Raw genomic sequence first — 16,850 nt, 5'->3', positions numbered from 1 at the left:
GAGGCTGCCTGCCGTAAATCAAACGGCACCTCCGCGCGGCACCGTCGCAAAAGGAGCCCAAAGCACGGCATCCTCCCGGGCGCCGCGGCCGCGGGCCCCCCAGGCGGGCGGCGGCGGGCGCCGGGGCAGAGGCTGGCTCGGGGGGCCGGCGGCGGGCGAGCGACCCGCGCCGCTCGCAAGTACGGACTGCCCGTGTACATCAGAGGGCTGCCGGAGGGAGCCGCCTCGCAGCGGGGCACGGCCTGCGCCCGGCGCTGCCGGTCCCGCCTCTGCGCCCGCAGCCGGTGCCCCGAGGGCCCGGAGCGCCCTGGGCCCCGCCCGGGGCCCGCAGCGCGGGGTGCGGGCTGTGCCAGCTGCGGTGACTGCTGGGTGCTGCCAGCCCCCAAGCCGGTGCGAGAGAGCGAGTGCCGCGCCGGGCAAACCCCTGCCCGCGGCGGGGCGGGGGGCCGCGGGCGGCGGCGCGGGGAAGCGGCGGTTCGCTTCGGCCGGCTGGCGGTAACGTTCTCCTGGGCACCGGCCGTCGGAGGAGTACTTCAAGCGTTTGTCGAATACTTGACAATTCTCTACACAAATCGCGTCATAGGAGCTTGTCATCCAGCTGAGTGTATAACGGACGTTACGTAGGTAGGGGTGTTTCTCTCCATGTACATGAAGACACATCTCTTTCTCACATAAAAACACACTTATCTTTTCCAATAATCTGGCAAAGATGAATGCCTACGATCGGGAGAACCAGCGTGATGATTCGGTCGGTCTCCTCTGGCAAAAGAAAGGAAATGCGTATCCTTAATAAGTGCTTCCTTTTAATCATTTACTTCAAGGGCTTTACTTTTGTTATCTCATCTTGCACTTACAGTAAAACCAGTTAAATTGAGGCGGGATCCTTTTGGAGAGATCAGATTTATCAGTTAATAGTTGAGGCTCCTGTACTTTATTTCTAAACATACTTGAAAATATTTTACTAACGGTTAAAAATTAAACACAAATCTAACAACTGACATTCAAAAGAATCCCCGCCAGAGGAATTTTTCAGCAGAGAGAGATAAAATTTCATCATGCGAGTGGTCCCAGTTTTCTTGGTTTTCTTGTCTCTCCCTTGTTTTTGTGGATCAAAGGTAAGAGTTTATTTTATTGTGGTAGCAGTAATTTATTTTTAAGAAAACAGTTAAAAAGCCATTTATTGTTATAAAAGCAAAACCAGTTGATTTTTTTTAAGTTTCCTTTCATGGTATTTGTGTTTCATACATTTGTTTAAGGTCGGCTCGAATGTTTGAAGCTTGCTATTTCACTTTCATGTACTGATTCTATCTGGGGTTTATGCTAACAGGCTTCTGGAAAATATTTTAATCATGATCCTATCCTAAACCCAATTTGCAAGCATGGTTGACCACAGAAAGGTGCTGCAATTTTCCCTGTCCCCCGTTTTTTGAGAAATGGTATTATAGTCTTCTAACGTGGCATGTATTGTACTGCCTGAAGGCTTGTTGCAGAATCTCTTCCGGCAGAAGTGTCCTAGAAAGCCCGTCTGGGCTGAGCGTTCAGCATGCCCCGAGTCTTTTAGAGAAACCCTTAGATAAAAATCAGCACCTTTTGTTCCCATTCAGGAGAAATGCCTGGTACAATATGGGAGTTAGGCCAAGCCGGATCTGGCTCACAGTTTGGATTCTACTGACCTGAGAACAGCAGGAAGAATTTAGTAAGATTATACAACCGTTAAAAGAGGTTTTGTTGCATTAAATTCTGCCCCAGCAACATCCCCACTGACTCGACTATGGCCAGGATTTCTTCATGAGAACTTTAAACTTCAGCTCTCTTGATTCAGTTGACACAGTCAAAGCTGATAAATCACATTGGAGGACTAACTTTTCTCTCCCGTTTTTATGCAAAGTCCATCCATATATATTTTTTATGTTTCAACATTCTTCCTACCCGTACAATCTTGGTAAGCAAAAGCACTCGGCCAGCAACGAAGTCACCAGCAAGCTGCAGAAACGCAGGTGCGGAGTCACTCACCTAGCGGCAGTCGGACGGAGGGTCAGAATCTGTACTTGCAGTCCAGTGATGACCAGCAACCAGACTGCAAATCCACTGCTGTGCAAGATACAGGAAAAGAGCTGATAAGGAAGGGCACTTAATTTTCAAATTTCTTGAAGATACTTGTTACTTCAGCAGTTGCATGGTGAAACAAATCATTAATTCTAGGTTTCTTTATTTGCGTCTAAGTAGTTCATAAATATTTACAGGTGATACTTAAACCCAAAGCCAACCAAGCCAATAAAAAAGTCTCAGAAAAAAACAAGTTGCTATTTTTTTTTATTTTTCTGGTGTTTAAGTCCCCTTATGTTTTGATTTGCTTACAGTCCCGTTGCTGTGGCGTGTTATAAACCATTGGCTTAAAAAATGTTTATAATCTGCTGTGCACTTCAGCTGATGTTTGAAGAGTAAAGAATATAAAGTTTGTGGGAGACTGGTAAGAGTGAAGATCACACCAGGTGAATGATCCAAGAAGAAAAAAAAATTCAGAAAAACTGAGAAAGATGAGGTGGCCAAAGACAAGGGAATAAACACTCTAAATGATATTTAGCACCTTTGTACTCGTAAGATAGGAAGAGGCTTATGAATGAACACTTTCGTGAGGTCAGTAAAAGGATCTGCAGAACTCTTGGTGCAGTTCCTAGTCTTACTCCCTTTTTTTTTTTTTATTTTATGCCTTGCAGAATGCAGCATCTAATGCTGAAGAAAACCAGTTTCAGCTGGTTGAGCCTGCCAAGCCAGCTGAGCAAGACACGTACCTCATAGGAGAATGCTTAAGCAACCGATACACGCACAAGTCCTGTCAGAAAGTTTTTTGTCACCCGTGGGAACGATGTGTGGAGGGAAAATGCCTTTGTAAGCTTCCTTACCAGTGCCCAAAGAACGGCTCTTCAGTTTGTTCTACCAATGGAAAGTTCTTCCATACTTACTGTCACCTAAAGAGCTATGAGTGTCGATATCCCGCAGCAAAGTTTCTGCACAAGGGAGAATGCATGTCTGAAGGTATTAACACCTCCTTTTCCAAAATTTAGCAGTCAGTCATTTGTGGCCAAGGAGATGCTTACTATTGACAGCTCAGAAAGTCTGTTCGTTTCCTTGCGCTCGTAAGAACATCAGAAACAGAAAATGAGAAGTCATTGAAAACGGGCGGTATCTGTTGATTTTCATAAAAATAAAGGGATTGACAGGCCCAGGTCTCCCTGCTGCTGGTAGGTTGCTCACATCATCAGGTGGAAAGGCAAGAAATAGACACAGAAAAGAGTTCAAAGGGTTCCAAGCAGGGCGGTGACTGTGGCGGGCGGCACAGCGGGAGGGGGCCTGCTGAGAGCATCAGCAGAGAGAGTATCTTTTGGAGAGGGACAGTCCTCACAGGAGCGAGAGTCCAAGGAACGGAGTCGGGATGCTGAGGCGTGTGTGGGAGTGCGTGGAGAGAAGGTAAGCCATGTTGACCTCAGTCATCTTCACGCTGTGGATTTCATCAAAACAGAAGGCCCTGCAAACCAGTGACGGTTTGTGCGCTGACAAGCAGCCATTTGTTCTCGCCTGCTTTTTAGGCTGCGCCCAGCTGCTTTGTCAGCTCAGCCTCTGTCTGAGTGCAGGCAGAAATGGCTCCTGCTAACCAGGCGGGTGGCCTCTTCTAGCAGCAGCAGTTGCCGTTCCTACCTGTCCTCCAGCCCCACCTCCACCGAACGCAGCAGGAGCAGCAAGCCGGGCCCAGGGCTCTCCCGCCCAGTCTCTGTCCCAGTACCCTTCCTCCCTTTCCCCACAGAAGCAGCAGCTCAGCCCATCGCCTTCAGGGTGGCAAAATTCAATTCTGCCTATGCCACTGAAAAGGATAGGAGAGCCTCCGTGTGTTCCTGGTGCGCGCTCTATACGGCTTCACCAAGTTAAGCTGAGGAGGACCTTAGCTCCACTGTAAACAGCAGAAGTGTTGCCACACAGGTAACAGAAGCAGGATCTGGCCATCTTACCTGAAGTGTTACTGGCTGGTTATCAAAAGTCCTCTAAGGAAAGTCATTATACTAAGATGCAGCCTTTCCTAGGTAGACCTCCAGGTACTCTTACGCGGTAGGAACCATTACCCTCATTCACCCTTAAACTGGTATAGTTTGAAAAACTGGCAGGCAGTGTCAATCCTCAGAAAAATCAGAAATAATACCTGAAGCTTCTGATTCCCAATCTACTGTTCTTTCCATATGAACTTTGGCTGTCAATACAAAATTAGTCCTGATTTGTTTCCGTACTGTCTTTCCCCTAGATACATCTATATAATATGATTTTCTTTGGGGATTTTTTTTTTTTATTTCTCCTTTTTTTTTAGAAACATTTTCAATCTCCGTGGGCCATGGAGATTCAAGTTTGCTTCGAGTAAAACCTGTGAATCAGAACAATGACATTTTTGTATGTGATAGTGAGTGGACTATGAATGAAGCAAACGTGGCTTGCAAGCACCTTGGCTTTGAATTGTAAGTAAGTTTGGGGAATTTATCTCTGGATAAGTGCAAGGGATCTGAAAAAGTAGCGATGCTTACATAAGCGTCAGTCACAGTCAGCCAACAGTTAAGACAGAAAACTCATGAACAACGTATTGGCTACAATATTCTGATAAAGCTTCTTAAACTGACACCTGAGAGTGAAAGCCAAAACATAGATTTCTATGTTCTATTACGGATTACAACTATACAAACCATAATTGTTCTACTTTTAAAATAAAGCTGGAGACCAATGCAGGGGTATTCTCTCAGGTCTGTGTAAGGGAAAGTGCATAGATGGACCATCCCCAGGTAGCTCTGAGCAATAACCTGTATGCAGAGAAAAGTTTCTTACGCTAGCTGACAACAGGGCAAAACAGCTCTGTTTTGCCACTTGCACCAGCCAGACTAACAAGAACCAGAACACGTTTTTTTTTCTTTGTTCGTTGCCCCCGCAGCCATTGATTGCTTTAGCCCCAGGGATGGCTGAAGCCACACGGACCTTGTTCTTTTTCCTGCGACCATGCTGATGACCTGAGTTGCACATTCAGCTCCTCATAAAGAGTCAACTCTATATCCTGTACATCATAATTTTACAGATACACAACTAATTTAACTTAGTCAGGTAGGGCTGCCTCCCCAACCCTACCTGAAGACTAAAAACGCTATTGCAGTGCCCTAAATTGTCCCCTCTAGGTGAGAAGCAAATATTTCCTAGTCCTGATCAGTATCTCTTTAGATAGCAGAGAAGGGTTTGTCCTAGGACAGAGCATTCAGCCCTGGAGTCCCATTGTAAGCCTCTCTAGTTACTTATTTACTCAATCCATATTTCTTTAAGGTAGGGGACACATACACTGTTAGGAGGATACCGCTCAGGTAAAACCAAGGGAGATAAAATTTATTAATCTCAGCCTTGCAGTGACGTGAGCTTCCTCAACATGCATTGGTTCTGATGACATCAAGGATACTTGACGCCATGCAGGACAGTTTCCCGATTATGGCTCACCTGTGTCCACAGATAGAGATCTGAGCTTACAAGTTTTGCTACATAAGGAGACTTTTCTATCCATCGTGTTAAACAGTGACTGTCATAGAGTTACAGTTCTATGCAGCAACCTGCAAAAATTGGCACTTCATTTTACTTTTTCTTCCAAAGTAAACATCTCCTACTTACCCCTAGAGGATTCCATTTCTCTTAGCCATGACCAAAATTCTTTAACACTGAGGAAAATCATATAAATTCTAAACAATAAAAGCAGTGGACAATCCATTGTGAAATGATGTAATTTGTTGTTATTATTATTTGTATCTTCACAGAGGTGCTGAATATTACAAAGCCACTTCCAGCATCACAGAATCTGCCTTAAATTCGTTGCACTGCCTGCAAATAACTTGCAGGGGCCTAGAGACAAGTCTTGCTGAATGTCACGTAGAGATGAAATCAAGAGACAGCAATGAGGGACTTGTTAGCCTCCAGTGCTATGAAAATCTCAGAGGTTAGTAGGTTTTTTAGTTTTCTGTCTGTTTGGGGTTCTTACATTTTAAGTTTATTTTAAATAATTAGGACCTGGTTTGCTGAACTCTCAGCCACAGCAAACCTGCACTGAAACCTTTTGATTTTTTTAAATAACCCTTTTGCAGACTTTAAGACAATTGAGGCAGTCTTGAGTCAAGGCAGTCTTGAGTTTATGAGTTTAGAAAATCACTGTTGCTCCTAAAGTATTTTTACAGATACTTCCCAAAAGTAAGTATGTATCACCCATGGTTCTGTTTGTTCCCCCATCCCTTCCAACGGTCCCAAGGTATACTGGATCCCACAAGTCTTGTCTCTCCCGGGTTAACTGGTGAGGAGACAGGTGACAGCCTTCTACTCACTGCTTTGTCTATGAGGGAGATCAGTTAGGACGCTAGCAGCACTGTAGCCAGACAAGCATGACTATCGCAGAACTGCTCATGTCTTCTGGGGAGTTTTGGGACTCCTCAGTTTCTCACTGATATAAAGGGAATCAAGTCCTCGTTTTGACTTCTAACAGCTTTCTATTCTTTGTACTGGGCTTTCTTTGGCACTGATAAGCATCAGCCTGAGATACTGCTGGTTAGGAGAGCTTTGAATCGTCTCAGGTTTTTCTTATGCCACAGAAGTAGGAGTTCACAGACTCTTGATGACTTTCTTCTAGAGGGGGAACATCCATCATCTTTATCACTTGAATCACGTACAGTGGGTTCGAACCGATCATTTCTGGATTAGTCCTTGTCTAGAAGACATAAAGTTCCCTTTTGCCAGGCTACTGCAAGTTGGAGGAGGAAAATAAGTGGTCACATTGAAAGCTTGATGAGAAGGCGATTAAAACAATAAAAAAGATTCCTATATACATTCCTGGGACCCAGAGTGCCTACTGTGGACAGGCCAAACTGCTGATAGAATAAAATGCGCAAGCAGAATATTTCTGTGGGCAGTTGTGAACCTGTAGACGTTTCCACACTAACTCCATTTTCGTCGTGCTGCACAGCTTGTTCAGATGGTGAGTTTCATTGTGTCAACAAGAAGTGCATTTCTCTGAATAAAACCTGTGATGGAATCAATGACTGTGGAGACCTAAGTGATGAACTGTGCTGTAGAGGTAACAATTTTCTTTCTCAGCTGTTTCAAAATCATTTCAGCAGAAAACCACCCCCAAAGAATTTTTACAGTGATGTAACAGCTAAAGTCTCTTTTCCAATAAGTCACTACATTAAAGCAATCGAACCATAGTTTATGTATACACAAGTGCAAAAAAAGTAGGCATAATATAATTTTTTGAAGCAGGCAAGTGATCTCTGAGAATCTGGATTTCCTCAGAGGATGAGGAAATACAATGAGATTATTTAGGAGGCTGTGAAACATTGATACAAAAAAAAAGAGCTCTATTAGAATGAAAATCTATTTTTAGTTGGGAAAAATCAATAGTAATTAAACAAAGACACTGTTTTTCCAATGAACTATCTGAACTATCTTTAAACCAAAGTAAGATCTCTCTTAAATTTATTACTAATGAAAAATTATCCATAGAATATCTGTGAACAGTTCCTGTCACATTGCTTGTTCATCAGCAGTCATTCTTTCAGCATCTGCAATTCCAGCTGTAACAATTTTTATTAGAAACAAGGAATGGATCTAGCATGACCTGAATGCAGGAGAATACTTTCAGAAGTTGGGTTTCAGGTGCCAAACAGTAATGTGGGTTACAAATCCCATCACTACCCCTAAATAACCTTAATTTTGTAGTTTTACAATTGTCAGTAAATTTAATCTGATAATTGTGGAAACACAGTCACAGGCATTTTAGAAAAAAATAATAAATACCTGTGGCTTCACATATTCAGAGGACATTTATTCAGATTCCACTTGACCAACATAGTGCTGTTTCAGCTGTATGGGCTAAAAACAATGATTCCTGGAATCAAAAGAACTATTTCAACTGAATTCAGTGGTCTTTGAATCATATTGGGATATCTGGATACTTTTAGAGAACTGTCTGATTTTCTGTTAAAGACATGTAAATAGTAGACTGACATGAAATTATAAAGTAGCTCAAAAACCCCTGCCATAAATTCAAGAACTGCTTTGCTTTTGATAATATACAAAGCAATCACAAGAGTTAAAAGGAAGGGCATTCTTAAGTTTATAATAACATTTCATATAATCAAGAATTTTAGAAGAAATAAGTTATTAAATCCAGTATCTTCAAAACAGGACTCTTGATTCCTAACCCTGCATTTAGGCATTTAGCTCATTCAACCAAAAGCCAGCTTGGACAGATTTTGGGGGGGGGGGAATTTGACCCAAGCATCACAAATACCTCATTTGAAATGATCAGTAATGCTGGCAAAACTGGAGGTCCTTTGGCTGAGGTTGAGTGTGGGCATGTGTTGTGGATGAAACTGGTAAGGAGTGATACCAAGTCTAGAAGTACAGTACTGAACTGGTAACAGAGATCCACATTTTTTAAGTCTGAAAACGTCAAGATTGTAAAATGAGGAGAGCCAAGTATTCATTTTGTTTTACGCTTACAGAGCCTGCTTTTGTGATCTCTTTACGAACAGCCAAGTCCCCCATAACGTGGATATTATATTGTGTTTATATTTTAAAAAGCTCTCTAAGTATGTGAGGTTGCTGAATCATATGATCCTGTGATGAACATTTGTCATTCTCTTGTGTTACAGAGTGCAGAGGCAACAGTTTCCACTGTCGGTCAAATATCTGTATTCCAAATAAGAATGTCTGTAACAAAGAAGTTGACTGCCTCACAGGAGAGGATGAAGCTCGAGTTCTCTGTGCAGGTCTCCTTCTGAACGATGTTTTTGTTTCTTTCCTTTCATTCTGCTCAATTATAACGAGAGAATACACAATGCATATTATTAAATTATTTAGCAGATTAGCAAAACCAAAATGCATGCAAGAATTAGTCTTCCCAATGTTATGTTATGCATAGTAGGAAGAAAAGGTTACATAATTTTCCTCCCTTTCCTTCTAGAAAAGAATAGTAAGAAAACTAGAGGAAGGAAGAAACAGATGATGTTTTAGGAGACTTAAGGCAGATTATGTCTTTTGCTTATGTGGCCATCTATCAGACTGGTATCCCCTATTTGTGAGGAAAGCATAGACAGGGCAGGCAGGAATATTTTCCTCACAGATGAGGAATTTGACTAGTTTGTCAATACAATAATTCTTCTGTGCTGTTCCCCTCACTGTTCAAAAGATTTTGTTTTGTTTTGAAATTAGAATGTTTTTCCTTGCTCTGACAAGAGACAAAGTCTAAAGCCAAAAGTAAACACTATTGGTAAATGGTAATTGGTGAAGGTAAACTGAACTCTATATGTAAACATTACTGTCAGTAACATGAGAACAGGCCCAATCCTCAATCTCCATTTAGGAACTGAATTCAATGGGCATTTTGTTTGAATAAAAGCTGAAAAACGAGATTCAGGAAGCATTTAATTTGCCTCTTATGTTGAATACCCTCCCTTATCCTGTTAAAGGAGGCACACAGTACACAACAGCATCATCTAAATTGAAAAAAAAAATAATAATCCTGTTACCTAATGCTCCTTTGGGCTTTAGAAAGCTCCAAAAGGTTGATGGGGCAGGAGGAGGAATTTCTGTTGTTTCCTGGTGGAGAAGAATGGGATATCACTTTAAAGATCAAAAACCAAAAAAAGGCCATTTCTCAGGGTTTCTTTGCAGAAGGGCTCCCTAGGCACGGCAAGCAGACTCGATGTCATGTAGTTACGAATGAGTATCTGCTGGATGTACGTCATTTGTAGGCTGAGGCAGCCAAAGAGTGTCTAGCAGGAAAGGAGACAGCAGGCACCAGGCTGAAAGAGTATTGCTGTCCATGTGAAATGGCGTGCCCTTACGCACTTAAAACGTGTACCGCAATTTTGGCACACAAACATATATTCATGTAATAGAACAAATTTAAATGTTTGCCAATGTTTTTAGTATTTTCTTATTCTACTACAGGCAAAGACAAAGGTGCTGAAAATCACAGTATGGATGAAGGTAAGTGTAACGAACCCTCCAAAAACAACAGCATACCCTCTTATTAGTGGCTTCCTAGCTACCAGCCAGCTGGCCAGATCCAGAACGCTCAGATATTTGGACTTTGTAACAGACACTCTGGGGCTTACTCCTTGTTTCGCTTTCCACTAATTTCAAGATGCCATAATAATTCATCCTGGCTGAGGACACACGTCTGCATGTTTTGGCAACTGGTGGAGGTAAACTCTCAGCAAATCTAGGGGAACTGCTTTAAAATTCTTTGCCTGAATGCAAGCAGCAGTGGAAAATGAAGAGAAGTAATGTGATGCTAAGACATAAGCAATTTTCAAAGCAAAAACAGATGCCAAACTTTTTGGTCTTTGCTTTCCTGCTACTTCAGCTACTGGCATACTCACAGCACTCAAATTTTCAAGATAAAGATAAACCTGTCTCCAAATAGAGAGAACGGATACCTGAATTCTGAGACACATTTTTTCCTTTTTGTTAAAGAGAGAAAAATGATAAAGACACGTCTTCCCCAACTACACTGCGGTCTTACAAATCACACATTAACTCGACGGAAAAGAATTGTAGGTGGAGAGATTGCAAAAAAGGTAAAAAAACCCCAACAACCTTGCCAGTTATGAGTTCATTCAGCATCAATTTAAATGGGCATTATTGTCTTTCCATTAGAATGTACGGAAATAACAAAATCAGCTACAACACGAATTTCATGTTTTGCAGCAGTAGTGGTATTGCACTGCACGAAGGTAAAGAGAAGCACAATTTAAAAATAAAATATGGAGTTGCAAAATCGATCATTACAGTACAAGTACACATTGAAAATGATTCAGCAAAATACTTAATACTATAGCTAGAAATAACAATTCTGACAACATGGAATTTAAATTTGCACCTTTAAAACAGAATACAGTCGAAAATGCTATACTCGATCATACCAGGTCAGATTCTACATCTGTTTCTCTGGCTACAAGGGGTTTCATGACAGAAAGCTGGAGGGAAGGAGGCATCGCACAAAGTTAGAAGACGGAACGAAATTACTGCATTTTAGAATATATATCCTTTATATCAGATGGAGCCCAATTCACAGTTTCTGGATAGCAGATTTTTTATTTACAATCGGATATAGTCAAGGAGATGAGGTGATGCCAAGAAGTGTGTTTCCCTTTATGCACTAAAGTAGTACAATTGTTATGATTTCACATTATTTGGGTGTTTGTTGTTTGAATAGGGTGAATTCCCTTGGCAAGTGGCAATTAAAGAAACTGGCAGTGAAGGTGCAACAGTGTACTGTGGAGGGGTTTATATTGGTGGCTGTTGGGTTCTGACTGCTGCACACTGTGTCAGGTAAAAACAACAAACTGGGAAATTATTTTCTTCTTGCAAGGCAGAAAGATTGATTTGGATATTATTGCCCTTCTTAGCTACGTGTTTGCTAATTCCTATTTGCCTACAGAATAAAACAATTTAAAACACTGACTCACCCATATTAACGATAGGGAAGATTCAGAGAAAGTAGAATATTTTGGCAGTGAATAGAAAGATGAAAAAGTTATGATGAGTTTGAAGAGACATGGCATTCTTCAGTCAGACAGTAGGCAGGCAGGAAAGGTTCACCATAACCACTTTGCCTGAAAGGGAGATACAAGGGACCTCCTCTCTTTCCCAGCTCTACCTTGGGGAAGTCCAGGATCTGTTCCCTGAAAATGTCCCTGGGGTCATATATTCCCCAGAACAAGCAAGAGCAGGCAGAGAATACTTGCCAGTCCCAGCATCCCATCCACATCTGCTCACTCTTCTTTCACTTGAAATCGGAGAGGCATAAATGCCTGCTTTCTCGTTGTCACAGCACTAAACGCAGAGGCTGGCCTTTAATATTGTTTTCCGTATTAGCTGCAGTACTCAGCAGTAAGTGTCATCTGCCTTGCATTTGCTATACTTCAGAAAAACCTGGACATCAAGTCCAGAAAGAAACTAGATGTATATAATATGAATTTTTATTCTAGAAAAACTTTGATAAAATGCAAAAGTTTACAGCTAGCTGAAATGTACAGCGCTTGTGTTAAGTACCAAAACATATTTTATGTCACTCTTTTTTTCCAGGGCAAGTCGAGTTAATCTGTACCGTGTCTGGGTTGGACTGTTGCATACAATACTGTACGACAGAGAGACAGATACTTTCAAAGTAAAAAAAGTGATAATCCATGAAAATTATAATGCGTCAACTTATGAAAATGACATTGCTCTGCTGGAGATGAAAGATTTTGGGGGAGAAGAATGCTTCCTGAAGTACAGCACACCTGCCTGTATCCCCTGGTCAGAGTATATGTTCCATGCTGGTGACAGATGCAAGGTTTCTGGATGGGGACTAGAGAAAGGTATTTGCTTCAGTGTTCTTTGTATCACTCATTTTCTAATTGCGGTGAGCTTTCCTTTTGAAAAGGCTAAAGAATAGTTGCGCACAAAGCACTCGGAAGAGGCTGAGTACAGAAAAACGTAGGCTGTGGTTCGGCATTCGGCTGTCACTGTTGGTTCTCTTTTCTGTACCGCTTCCTCTGCTGTTTCAGCCACTTAGTAAATTGATCTGGATGACACCCCTGGCTGAAAACTACCCTGACAGTAAGCAATGTTCCTTTTACCAATCTAAGATTTATATTAGCTGTGGAGACCTGGTAACAATATTGAACAAGTGGCGGCTAGCAGCTCAGAGTGGCCCATAGTCACAGCCCATCCTCTGTCCCCTGCCCAAAGGGATCTGAGCTGCAGCCAACGGTTACGAAACTCAGCACACCTTGTCTCGGCCTTGTTTGAATGTAGCCCAGAGAATGTTGCACAGAGACAGATAAGCCAAGTGTAATGACGCTTTCAAAGATTTGGGAAGCATTTGTTTTGTATCACTGTGATTACAGCCTGGAGCTGGAGCTACCGCATACTGGTTGTGAGGCTTCTCCTGTCCATACTCAGTAGCAGTCCATAAAGCAAGAGCAAAGTTGGGAATTACTAGCAAACGGACAAAGAACAAAACAGAGAATCTCCTTAACCTTGTAAATACATAGTTAACCTGTATCTTCAACATCTGGTCCACTCATCCCAAAAAGACAGAGTAGAATTGGGAAAAAAGGTAACAAGGATGGTCAGAGCCACATCTCCATTTCATAGAAAACAATATACCAGTTTCTCAGTGTCTGAAAACCTTGATATAGAAAACACAAGAAAAAACTGAGGAAGACAAGGAAAGGGAAAGGGTGGAAATGTTGCAAAATGAAAGTACTGTATTTAACACTGCAATTAAACCACTCCGCTTTTATTTTGAAATATATGGCCAATGTACTGCAATTTGTATGGTGTGTTAGTGGCAGTTTAAGGTATCTGGTTTATAATATTAAAGATTATATTGTATAGATAAGCAAACATATAACTTTCAATTTATGATATTAAAAGTGTATAATATGTACTTACCATTTTTAATTTAGAAAAGTTTATTCTTTTCTTTTCTAGGTTATACCAAACAATATATCCTCAAGTGGGGCAATGTTAATTTATTTCAGAATTGTTCTGAATTGTATCCAGGACGATTTTTTAAAAAAATGGCATGTGCAGGCAAGCATCGATTTTCTTATTATAATTTCTCTACCATCAAACCCACTGTTTATAAGGTCAGATATACTGGCGGGGAATCTTTCAGCCTTGGGAAAGACAATAAACCGATTGCCACAGTATCACCATTAGTGAAATGCTAGCCATTGGAGCCTAGATGCATCCGCCATTATATATCTGTTTATAAACAGAGTTAAGATATGACAAGTTTCCATGATTACGTGGGCAAATTTCAGCATGCAATTTGAGTTATGTTTTCTAAATACACAAGCACTTTACTATATTTGATTCTGATTGATTCAGCAACATATTTCAGCAAATGCCTGTCTTAGAGCACATTAGTAGTCCCGTTGACTAGAATGTGACTATTCATCTGCCTAGACATTTGCTACTACCACACTGCACCCCAGGAAAAATACAATTAACTTTTCAAACTAAGATTAGTCTGGCCAGGAAACTGGTTATCACTCCTATTACTAAAATAAGGGGTTTGAATGCACATTTTTTGCTTCTCAAGTAATGAAAGGTATTACCAAATACGTGAATAAGAGAGCAATGAGTATTCAACTTACAGGGCAGTTTCAACTGTTCTTTAAATCAAAAGCTAAAGGCAATATTTAAGCAAACTACTTAACGAGAAAAATAAAAACCAGATATAAAAGCCAGATCATTTGTGATAAATTCAGCATGACATCTATAAGATACCGGGCTTGTCTACTGTGCAAGTTCCATAACTTATCTCCTTGATCTTCAATGTATTTCAAGCGATCAGACTTTACCAGGAGGGAACAAAGACAGTATTGCATGGGACAACATCAGAAAAGGGGTACCTGGGGTTAGCTTCCCCTCCCTGATGCAAACACAAACTTTGGAATTAAGGGCTAGTAACCACGGGAGTTAGTTATACAAGCGAATATTAATTAAACTGAGTAAAGGCAATAAAATCTTGTTTTATAGGATTAGTAATTTCAACTCTGAGAAGTTCACAAAACTCCTTCTCAGTAACGTAGAGGTTCGAGAAAGAGGTTACATTTTTAAAAACTTGGAGACTCATGCTTAGTATGGGTTCCTTCATACTAGGTCCAGCCACCAAGCAGAAAAGTGTAGTAAGGGTGTTAGAAATTAATAAACTTTTACTGAGTATATAGGACAAAGCACAAATCATATTCTAGCTCTGCAGCAGTGTTTCTGTTTATATCACATCCTTCACTCTTAATTCATTTTTTCATGAGCACTATATTTGCTGAATTGCAAACAACTAGTTCCATGGGCACCAAAACTTATAAAGACCACTGGATCCTACACACTTGTGCCTCAGGGCCGCTGTCTGGTGTTGCAAAAGGTCCACACCGTGACCAAGACCTTGCAGTGAAGGCACTTACAGACAGTTGCTCTCCCTCCCATCCCGGCATTCACATGCTCTCCTTCTTGTACCTGCCCACCCGTTTTCATAAAGCTGGTAGAGAAAATAATTTTGAGGCCTTTGCCTCTGCGTACAGCTCTGTACGGATAAAACTGGCCAATGAATTACTGGGTAGAGAGGACACCAAAGGCAGACACGTAGGCATACACATATTACGATAGCTTCGTTTCCACAGGAATCAGCCTACAAACCTTTTTACCTTTTCCTCCCGCTTTTATTCACTTTTTATGACCTACTTCTAATGATATAATAGGCAATATGGCTGAATTCTTCTCCATTGCACAGGGTAAAACAAGACTCACGTCACTGACATCAAAGCAAATGAGGAGAATTTGGGCTAGCCACAAATGTAAAGAGAGGCCCTGCACTTAAAAAGAAATTAGAAGTAATTTGACCATTAAGCAAACATCTGTCAGGAAGCGATATGGACCTGAAAGACCTCCTGAGCTCTGTTTTGTGTGCTAGCTTGTATATGAACTTAATTTTGCTTTTTATTTCTTCTTTTGCTTCAGGTACTTATGATGGCTCCATAGACAGTTGCAAAGGTGATTCAGGAGGACCCTTGGTCTGTTTTGATGCAGAAAATGTGGCGTATGTCTGGGGTATTGTGAGTTGGGGTCAGAACTGCGGGGAGGCTGGTCACCCTGGCGTCTATACAAAAGTCGCCAGCTATTATGACTGGATTAGCCATCACGTGACAAGGAGTCTCATTTCACGGTATAATATCTGAAGCTCGGAAAATTAAATACTTCCTTCTTATCACCCATGCAGAAATGAACACTAGTCCTTTTTTACAATCAGCAGCCCTGTCACTTAGCAACAATTAGTACAAATCTTTCAAGAACATATTTTGAAAATTCTTAACACTCTATGATTACCACAATTTTGCAGAAGCCTGTGGGAAAAGAATTTTAGTCACATGATTCCGCAGCAAAAGTCTCTAATAAAAGCAGGGAAATTAAAATATTGTTTTCTTGTTGTTACTTTGGTTTTTCTCCACATTTCATATTGCATTTCAATTGCGGTTGTTTATTTATTTAAAATGGACAACCATACTGAAAGCAGTGGTTGGAAAAGGACTGCACTGGCAATACGTGAACTTCACAGAAAGGACAGCAACCAGACTACTTTAACGAACTTCCATCATCTCAAGGTCTAGGTCACTAGAAACCCTCAGGATGCTGCCTTGCTTGGCAGTTGATTCTTTAGGCTTACTGCAAAATTAGACTTCAGACCACCTATTAATTGACAGATTGACTATGATCATGAGATTTGCTGTAATGCCACAACTACCCAAATAACAACTCTGGTGGTAGTTTTTTTCAGCTACAAACTCAGACAATTTTTATCAAGTTAATATACCTCATCTGATCATCTAGCTTGGGGCAATTTTTGTAGCTCTAAGTTCTATTAATTTAACCGCAGCTGGTCACAAACAACAAAGGAATTTTAAAACTTGAATCTTTAACTTAAATAAAAAAGCATCTTTACTATCTTAAGTTCTCTCTGTATGTATGTGTGTATATATATATATATATATATATATTTCTGGTATCCAACAAACTCTTAACATGAAGTAGGGTTTTACTGAGTGTGTGTGTATATATATATATATTTACACACACACACACATATATATACACACACAATTTATATAACAATATAAATACATGACAATTAAAAGTCTATATATTATACACATAGACTTAATTCTACAAAACCAAGGTACAGATCTAAAGTTAAAAATTAATACTCTCAGTCATAAAAAACCCCCATCAGCTTC

At 40.9% G+C, this 16,850-nt stretch overlaps 1 protein-coding gene across 2 annotated transcripts; it reads left to right on the top strand.

Annotated features, from left to right (window-relative positions):
* Nucleotides 1-976: 976 nt before the first annotated feature.
* Nucleotides 977-16,473, top strand: CFI (complement factor I). Of its 2 annotated transcripts, XM_009474654.2 has the most exons (12): nt 977-1,115; nt 2,718-3,036; nt 4,355-4,499; nt 5,823-6,001; nt 7,016-7,126; nt 8,709-8,825; nt 10,009-10,047; nt 10,537-10,640; nt 11,279-11,394; nt 12,151-12,425; nt 13,546-13,647; nt 15,580-16,465. In XM_009474654.2, the coding sequence occupies exons 1-12, from the start codon at nt 1,056-1,058 to the stop codon at nt 15,795-15,797; spliced, it is 1,785 nt and encodes a 594-aa protein (XP_009472929.1). In that variant the 5' UTR covers nt 977-1,055; the 3' UTR covers nt 15,798-16,465. The 2 variants fall into 2 exon arrangements, with proteins under 2 accessions (XP_009472929.1, XP_087594138.1); XM_087738012.1 differs by lacking the exon at nt 13,546-13,647 and having other exon boundaries at nt 15,580-16,473.
* The last annotated feature ends 377 nt before the right edge of the window (nt 16,474-16,850 follow it).

The sequence above is a fragment of the Nipponia nippon genome, unplaced genomic scaffold (genome assembly GCF_047370975.1).
Source record: "Nipponia nippon isolate SJK-2023a ecotype South Korea unplaced genomic scaffold, ASM4737097v1 scaffold_6, whole genome shotgun sequence".
Classification (NCBI taxonomy): domain Eukaryota; kingdom Metazoa; phylum Chordata; class Aves; order Pelecaniformes; family Threskiornithidae; genus Nipponia; species Nipponia nippon.
This window is presented reverse-complemented; position numbering and strand designations above follow the sequence as displayed.

Excerpts from the sequence above, each read along its gene's own strand:
- CFI (XM_009474654.2), top strand. The coding sequence starts at position 1,056 with ATGCGAGTGGTCCCAGTTTTCTTGGTTTTCTTGTCTCTCCCTTGTTTT. Across the intron at positions 8,826-10,008 it reads AGCTCGAGTTCTCTGTGCAG|GCAAAGACAAAGGTGCTGAA; the intron begins GTCTCCTTCTGA and ends ATTCTACTACAG. Across the intron at positions 10,641-11,278 it reads GTGGAGAGATTGCAAAAAAG|GGTGAATTCCCTTGGCAAGT; the intron begins GTAAAAAAACCC and ends TTGTTTGAATAG.